This window comes from Nicotiana tomentosiformis, chromosome 8 (genome assembly GCF_000390325.3).
Source record: "Nicotiana tomentosiformis chromosome 8, ASM39032v3, whole genome shotgun sequence".
Lineage (NCBI taxonomy): Eukaryota > Viridiplantae > Streptophyta > Magnoliopsida > Solanales > Solanaceae > Nicotiana > Nicotiana tomentosiformis.
In genome coordinates, this window is record NC_090819.1 from 6,750,986 (window position 1) to 6,760,113 (window position 9,128).

Here is a 9,128-nt window from a genome sequence, read left to right on the forward strand (position 1 = left end):
GAACAAGATGAAAACAAATTAAAACAATTTATATGAAAGTGATATCTTGTAAAAACCGATATTAAAGTAATTAAATGGCAGGTTGACTTATAATAGCCTTGACCCTTTTTTTTTAATCATCACGTATTCCATTCTTACTCGTATAACTAATCTGGATTTAATTGCAAGTTAGGTAAACGTTGCCTATTAAGAAATTTTTTATTTTAAAATTTGAAATTAGGACCTCTAGTTAAGGGCGATAGGACTCGAGACTCCCGATCTATCCCGAACTGTTTGAGTAAATCTGAATTTGTGTCAAAAAGGTTTTAGTGTGGGGGTAAAATGCTGCCTACTGAAAAGTTCTTCATTTTGAGGACTCAACCCCGAAACTTTTAGGACCCGTTTAGCCATAAATTTTGTCAAAATAAATTTGAATTTTATTTGGCAAACACATGTTTGGTCATAGATTTTGCCTACATTTTGGCAAAATCCTAAATCCCAAATCCCAAAACCAACCAAAATATCACTATTACATTTTTTAAAAATTGCCTCAATCTTTTATATTTTATAAAAGAATTCACCCTTTATTATTTTGTAACAATGTTGTTTCGTCTTCTCGGTTACCTGATAGTGTATCATGTAGTTCAATATAAAAAATGATAATTTTGTATCAAATTTATTTATGTTCAAAATTGTAGTTTGCGATAATATAATGAATGTTATTGATAACGGTATTGTTGGGTATTTGTGATAATTTTTAGAACTTGTGGGTATAAGTCATGTTTTATGTTTCCCAAAAATAAATTTGGGAAATATGTTTTAAAAACTGATGTCCAAACACATTTTCATCTTCAAACCAAACTTCACCCAAATCAGATTTTTCAGAACAAATTTGAAAATTTATGGTCAAACGCTAGCTTAATTTAGTGTGAATGATCTCACGGCTCCCGATTTGAATTTTTGTATTTGTGTCTAGACAACTCACATTTTGTAAAAAAGACTAGGACATAGAATTTTTGTATTTGTGTCTAGACAACTCTCACTTTGTAAAAAAGACTAGGGACATTTCTTCTTTTAGTTTATGCTACATCAGCCCCATAGAATTTGGTAGATATGAGGAAGCTAGAACTTCTATATACTTTTTAGTTTATGCTACATCAGCCCCGTAGAATTTGGTAGATATGACAAAGCTAGAACTTCTATATACAACAACAATAACAAACCGGTGTATTTCTATAAATGGGGTGTGAGGAGAGTAGTGTGTACGCAGATCTTAATCCTACCTTATAAAGTTTCCGATAGATTTCGGCTCAAGGAACAGTGGAGACAAAGCAACAAGTAGCAAACAATAGTAACAACAATATATTAAGTTAACGGGTGCGAAAGCTAGACCTTCTATATGAGATAGCTAATCCGACTATTTTAGTACAAAATAATTTCCGGGACTAATTGATACTCATAAGTTCATAACCAAATGTAGGATAAGATAATCGCACATTTTATCCCGAAATTGTTATCCCTTATCTCCCCAATCACCACCAACCAAACGACACTTAGCGTGTTTCTAATGAGATAAAACAAGCAGCACACCAGCAACTCAAACAAAAACTTTTCAAGAAAAATCTTTATTCATCAGAAGGGCATTTGGCCATACAATAAACCTGTTTAACTCAGTTTTTATTCATCAGAAGGGCATTTGGCCATACAATAAACTTGTGTTTAACTCAGTTTCCTAAAGTACAGCGAGTACAACAAACTTGTTTCACTCAATTTCCTAAAGTACAATAAATCCATAAGGATTCAATTAAACCTTCAAATAATTAATAGCTGTGTGAACATCCTTATCTCCTCTGCCACTGCAGTTGAGCACCACCTTAGTTCCATTGGGTAGAGTTGGACACAACTTCTCCAAGTAAGCCAGTGCATGAGATGTTTCCAGGGCAGGAATAATGCCCTCTAACCGAGATAATCTCTTGAAGGCTGCAAAGAGCATTCGGACAGCAGGAAAAATCAGTGAAACTTAAATGGTACCAGCAGAAGCAATTACAAAAGTTAAAACCAAGCGCAAGCCATTTGTATTCTTTTTGTCTTAGTCCTCAGCTAAACACTAAAAGAGAGTGAGTTCAATGGAACCCAAGCAGAAATCAAGCTCGGAATTAAGAACAAGTAGAAAGTCAACAGTCACCTTCTAAAGCCTCCTCATCTGTAATGCTGTAATACTCTGCTCGTCCTAAATCTTTCAAAAAACTGTGCTCTGGCCCAACTCCAGGGTAATCCAATCTAGTATGCCACAAGGAGGAGAAGAAAAGAAAAGCAAACATGAACCAGTGAGTCGCTGTAAAGATCTACAGGGAAATGACCTGTTCCAACTTTGATTCTAACAAAAATAAACAAATTCATGAACCCAGAAGAAAAAAAGTTATTACCCGGCACTGATAGAATGGGGCTCAACTATCTGCCCATCTTCATCTTGCAGCAGATAGCTCATAGCTCCGTGCAGTACTCCGACCTCTCCCTTAGTCAAAGTTGCAGCATGTTTTCCACTATCTATACCAAATCCGGCAGCCTCTACCCCAATCAACCTAACATCTTTATCATCAACAAACTCATGAAACAGTCCCATAGCATTTGAGCCTCCACCAACACATGCAACAAGCACGTCTGGTTTCCCGCCCCATTTTTCCAATGCTTGCTTCCTTGTTTCTTTACCAATCACCGCATGGAACTCTCTTACCATCATGGGGTACGGATGTGGTCCTGCAACAGATCCAAGTATGTAATGAGTTGTTTCAACATTTGTAACCCAATCCCTTATAGCCTCTGAAGTGGCATCCTTGAGCGTAGCAGTCCCGGAGTGGACTCCTCTAACCTGCATGAAAATTATGGAAAATGAAATCAAGAATAGCTCTTTATGATCAATTAATAAAAAACTGGTTCAAACACTTTGAGAATGCAGTCATTCTTATATCGAATATAGAAGCTATAGTTTGCAATTTGACATGTAGCGAAGAGGAAGAAAAGGAAGCCAAAGGTAACCAGCAACCAAAATACTACTTTTTCATTTTTATTATGTTTCAGATATACTGTGTGGGTACATGCTTTAGATGAGTCCAGTTGTTAGCCCACTTGGGGTGGTCCTTTTTATCAGTAAGTTATATTTTATAAATAGAAGCAGCCAAGCACTAAGCTAATGTTGGACATTACAAAACGAGAGGCCCCTCTATACAATACAAAAGAAGATGCCAGCAAGCCTAAACATCTGTATTTTAGAATCTGAATTGATCTAGTTCTGTCTTCAAAACACCTTAAGTTCCCCTCTTTCCTTTGTATCAAACAGACACATGTTGAGATTGTCCTCCAGCTCTTTTAAGAGATATGTGAAGGTTGCAATTTCCCCACCCAATCCAAATGTTGTCTGATTGACTTTGGCATTATCAAATGCTGTTCAAAAATGCTGCAGAACAGGTACCACACAGCTGTGTTGCCGTAATACAATGCAGGAACAAATGGTTGGTGGTCTCCTCTTCCCTGTTGCACAAAAGCACCTGTTGTACATGGTTATCCCTCTTCTCTGTAAATTATTCTGGGCAAGGCAAGCTTCATGGGCAGCTCCCCACATAAAGCATGCAACTTTATATGGGGCTCTTGATTTCCGTATCATCTTTCAAGGCCACTGGAGGAGTGGGGGCAGCAGTTTGTTCCATTGTTTAGCAACTTGTAACATAACCTGACTGAGAATAAACCCTTTTTTTGCCCCTTCCAGATGAGTGAGTCAGCTTCCTCCAAGATGGTCTTTTAGAAGGTGAAATAAAAAAGACAGTGATGGCTTTCACAGGTGTTGCAACAACACAATTTCCAGGTAAACTTCTTCCTTGCATTTGCGTGTGCATTCATTTCGCTCGTTCATAGATTTTAAAAGTAACTCCCTCTCCCTATCTATATACATATACTCTCATGATATGTTCCACATCATCAGAATTGTATCAGATACTAATTCCTCCCATTTACCGATATTCGGAGCTCAAACTTTTGGTCACTGAAACTATGGACTGCACTTACCACGTCACAACTCCAATTAAGCATCAGATGCAAGAGAAAACTTACTCCTTCCTACCAAAATTAAAATTCTAGTTTGATTTTACACGGTGAGAAGATGCCGGGCCCTTCCATTTCTTATGAAAGAACATTAAAAAAAGTTGCTTTAGAAAAAGGAAAGAACACCCCTTCTAGCCTTTTCTCCCCTTTGTTTCGAGTGTTTGGCAAATGTTTTTATGAGAAAATGAACATTCATTGACGAACATTAAAGAAGAAAGGTTGACATTCAATTTGGTTGTGTGTGGGGGGTGAGGGGTGTATATATGTAGTAAACATGCATTTAAGTGGGCATAGAGAAGTTACCACACAATTTAAACGACAAATTAATGAAAGGAACACAGGTGAATTTCACTGAACAGAAAAGTCAGTAAGTAAATTATTTGCAACTTTCCAATAATCTCGTAGATAAGCTAAGAACACATCACATAACTCATAATCGTCGGAAACAAACCTCAGCTCCAAGCAGCCGCATTCTGAAGACATTTAGTGCTTGTCTCTCCATATCTTGAGCACCCATGTAGATAATACATTCCAAACCAAAGCGAGCACAAACAGTAGCAGTAGCAACACCATGCTGACCGGCGCCTGTCTCAGCAATGATGCGTTTCTTGCCCAAGCGCTTGGCAAGCAAAGCTTGGGCAACAGCATTATTGATTTTGTGGGCACCCGTGTGGTTAAGATCTTCCCTTTTCAGGTAGATCAATGGTCCTTCGCCGTCTGGACGTTTGTAGTGCTCAGTAAGTCTCTCTGCAAAATAAAGAGGGCTCTCTCTGCCTACATAATCTCTCAATATTCCATCTAGCTCTTTCTGCAGACAGCATAAATTAATTAAAAGATTAGACGCTTTACGTAGGACATCATAAGCCTTCACAACAAATAGGATGGGGGGGAAAAGAGGTGTTAACAAAAAGAAAAAGTCATAGCTAAAATTGCTTTTTCAGAAGAAAGACTTGAACTGTGCTGAAAGTCTAACAAAGGTTTCACTCCTGTAATTTGATAAATACTGTATGAAAAGCCTTTCTTGCCACAGCAAAATAACTTCTTTTATACTAAGCCGAGCGTCTTCTAGAAACAGCCTCTCTGCAAGGTAGGGATAAGGGTAGGTACACACTATCCTACCCATTGTTGTCAGGGCTACAGAACTTTTCAAGAAAAGGAATTGCATTTGCTAGTTGAATATCGGCCTTACTTGGGTCCAATATATTCAAGAGGTAGAAAGACATAAACTTTACATTACCAACTTACTTCGCTAATCAAGGTTGATGACTCGATTGAACTAGTAGTTTAAGAGGGATATACAGCACGAATTGCGCCACTTATCAATCCCGATACCGAGGGTAAGCCTTGGCCTTGGCGTTCGCACAATTGAAAGCATCCTCTTTGCAAAAAATACATGGGAGATGCTGCTTGTGGTATATGCCTACTCTTCCCTATCCCAAGTTAGTCAAGTAGCCAGGGGCTAAGCATGTGTGACCAAGGGTGGTCAACTGAACACCCTTGGCCGAAAGATTATATTGTATACAGGGTAAAATATTACTTGTTATTGATTAAAATATAGACTATGAACACCCTTGCATAGCCCACTCTTATTGAACTGCAAGTAGAAAAATGTAGAAGATCGATAAAGCACTAATTCCTGAAAATTGTTGTCAGCTATATCGCATTTTCAATTTGTTTAGCATATCCTACGGCACAATGCAGGGTCAAAATATAATAAAAATTACAAAAGCGACCAAACGATATGAAATCAAATCACCAATCAATATTCAATCAGTTCAATACAAAATAATTGTAATTTAAGGAAAACGAATTCAAACCACCAATTTGAAAATTTTATGCAACTGGAATTATATATACAAAATATAAAAAATCAGCGAGAACCTGAAAAGCTTCGTCGGTAGCGAGCGATTTGAAGGCGGTCTCAAGCTCGTCAAGAGCGTGCATTAGGGTTTCAGGTACGTATTTCCCGCCAAATTTACCAAACCGGCCAAACGAATCGGGACGCAGGAGAACCGCTGGTTCAGCAGCCTCTTGAGCCGCCATTGATTCCTGTTTGGTAAGGACACAGGAAATTGAGGAAGGGCAAGATGTAGTTTTGTCGAATTTGAAGGGTATTTGGAATTTAGGGAAGTAAGAGGCGGAGGAGGCGGCGGAGGACGAGAGGCGGCAGCAATGTTTGGAGGATAGAGGTGAAGCTGTTTGAGCAGTGGAGGAGGAGAAGGCCATGTTTGAATGATAAGAATTAGTAATAAAAAGTTGGAATTCTACTTTTTGTCTTTTGAGAGTAACAAGAGGGGACGAATAGTTTAAATAGGGAATATTGTGAAACGTGGCTCGTTTTGCCTTTCACAAAATCCTATTTCTGACCGAACAACAAACACATTCATTATGTATGATACGAGCGCCTCTCGTATAGTCTCAGCCAGTCGGTCCGCCACTTAGATTTAATTAATATTAAGATGCCTTAGATTTAATTATCTATATCTATATTTATCTATATTATTATATATTAGTATTAGCATATAAATACTACACAAAGTTAAAAATGTGTCCATCGTGAATGAATTATTGTTTACCCTTAAAATCGGATAATAATTAAATTTGTAAGTGTTTTAAGGATATGTGATTTCATTTGGCACAAACTAAGAAATATAAGAATTGAAATTAGAAATTAACTGTAAAATGAAGCAAACCAATGTAACGCGCAACTTTGGCTCTCGAGCTAGGTCGCCCTCGAACCAACTGAGTATATTATTGAGAAGCAAGAACTGAACAACTGAATAAGAGAGCTTAAGAGAGAAAATGTAATATCTTGCTTTGTTATGCGTCAATCCCCATTTATATAGTAGAGGAGTTCTACATATGGTACAATTCTAAATACATAAAGAAATCTTCTGATTGGCTAATCAACCGGTCTTGACTTGATATATGCCGAGATCTCCACCACAATCCTCGCCCGGTCACGGATTCCTCGGCTTTCTGTTATTCGACTTAGTAGGCTTCCTTTGATCTCGCTAGATCCCTATCCTTCTCGGTCTCGACCTTAGCTGGTCTCGATCGATCCCTGAATCACGAGCTAGGCAATATTTATTCACGCAACAATCCAATATAACTTGAGATTGAACCTCGGTCTGCCACCCCAGTCTCGATTAACTATACAAAATCGGGTAAGCACGATTTTGACCTTTACAGATAATCCCCTCGGTTTTTGGAGAGTAATGACAAGAAACGATTTGAGCCTTCGATCATGACGTAATCGTCGTGACATAAGCAGTAGGAATGACAGAAACGTCTCCTCGGTACAGTTTCCCAGGTATTTAATGCGCGTCAGTCGACGGTCGGCCACTACCAGTTTTGAACCATCATTGTGAAAACGATAAATAGCGCCCTTCTTCATTATTTCAAATTTTACTTTCAAATCTTCTTCATTCCAATCTCCATAGTTCTTTGCTTTCTTCAAAGCTTCCTATCTTCAAATTTTTGAGTTTCTTTGCTTGTTCTTCCTAAAACACCAAATACTTCAATCTTCATTCTTCTTTGCCCACAAAAACTAAATGGCCAAGACATCTAAAATTGTTCCACAGAAAGAGGCTGCTTCCTCATCTCGGCCGGCCGGCGAGAAACCAGTGGTGGAGCCACGCCCTGAAAAACTTATTCTTGGGGGGGTGTCGTAGATTCCGACTTTAGGGTCGAGAAAACCTCACCGGTTCCTGGTATCAAGATATATATGCTCGATACCCAAAATCCTCCTCGACCAGGTGAAGAAAGATTGCAACTGGGGAAACAAAGAGGTTGTTATACCGGCACAAGAAGAAGCGATCACCACCTGGAAGGGTTCCTAAGTGTTTATACTTATCCTTTCATGTTGGGTCCCCTCGATCCGATCATCCTAGACTTCTGCAAAAAATACCAGGTGAACTTCAGGCAAATTCACCCCTATTTCTGGAGGATCATGACACTACTCCGTATCTTCGTGAGCAAAATCGACGAGCTTGCTTTCACCCTTGACCACCTCATCAGATTATATAGCCCTCGACTCTATCGAGATGGGCTCATAAAGCTTCAACGTCGGGCCATTAAGGCGCTCATCTCGAGTATAGATGAAGACAAAGATCGGGGTTGGATGGGCCAGTTCATTCGGGTGAAGACCACGGACCTAATCCCGGCTGAGAGCATGTCATTTCCTGAGAAGTGGAATATGAAGCGTAAGTATGATTCCGTCTTTAATTTCTGTTCGTTGTTTTTACTTCTTCATCCTTTCTTATTAGTGTTTTTCTCGATGCAGTTGTTGCTTAGATGCCGGGTGTGATTCCCCACCTCAAGAACTAGGTTAGAAGCCTGGTTTTGATGTCAACATACATCGAGCGTGCATGGCATGATTGTCAAAGGGCCGGTGGGAGGCTCGTACTCATTGTAAGCCCTCTTCCTGACTTACCGATTTGCCTATCGTTCAAGCATCTTCTCAAACATGAGTTTACTTACTTTCTCTTTTTGCAGGTCTCGGAAAGGATGCGACTATGAGACCCCTGCCTGGTGATGAAGAAGTTTCACCACCTATTTCGAAACCAGCAAAGGAGAATAAGAGGAAAAGGGCCTCGAACTCCGAGGGTCAAAAACACAAGAAGAGAACAACTTGTAAACCCAAGGGGAACACAAATCCACTGACTATGGAGTCAGTCCAAAGACTAAGGGAAGAAGAAGAAGAAAAAAAAAGAAGAAGATGATTCCGGGTTGGTGGCCCGTGTGCGAGTTAGCACCGAGATTCGGAGATCTTCATAACCAGTGGGAGTTGATACTGCTCCGTCTAGGATTGATGAGGTCGAGGAGGATACTTCGGCCCAAGTTCCCGAGCCGAGAGAAATCGAAGATATTTTATCTCGGGGCGAAGAGACCATTGAAAAGGCGGTGGATGCCGGTGCAGAAACCGGCTTGAGGCTCCCCAAGACGGAGGCGGCACCCCAAAAGACCCACTTGGGGTAATAGAAATCGTGGATTCCCCCTCATTTCCTTCATTTTCTGAGTTGATGATACGCGACGCTCAGTCCGTGGAGACG

The 9,128-nt window shown here is 39.6% G+C and overlaps 1 protein-coding gene across 1 annotated transcript; it reads right to left on the reverse strand.

The window, feature by feature from the left end:
• Positions 1-1,576: 1,576 nt before the first annotated feature.
• On the reverse strand, positions 1,577-6,427 carry LOC104121701 (tryptophan synthase beta chain 1). The gene is made up of 5 exons (XM_009633759.4): positions 5,956-6,427; positions 4,526-4,882; positions 2,406-2,848; positions 2,165-2,259; positions 1,577-1,959 (listed from the first exon to the last, which is right to left on the reverse strand). The coding sequence occupies exons 1-5, from the start codon at positions 6,298-6,300 to the stop codon at positions 1,784-1,786; spliced, it is 1,416 nt and encodes a 471-aa protein (XP_009632054.1). The 5' UTR covers positions 6,301-6,427; the 3' UTR covers positions 1,577-1,783.
• Between the last annotated feature and the right edge of the window lie 2,701 nt (positions 6,428-9,128).

Coding starts and splice junctions, on each gene's coding strand:
- LOC104121701 (XM_009633759.4), bottom strand. CDS start 6,300: ATGGCCTTCTCCTCCTCCACTGCTCAAACAGCTTCACCTCTATCCTCC. Junction 4,883..5,955: donor CTACCGACGAAGCTTTTCAG/GTTCTCGCTGAT, acceptor TGCTGTCTGCAG/AAAGAGCTAGATGGAATATT. Junction 2,849..4,525: donor TGCGGCTGCTTGGAGCTGAG/GTTTGTTTCCGA, acceptor ATTTTCATGCAG/GTTAGAGGAGTCCACTCCGG.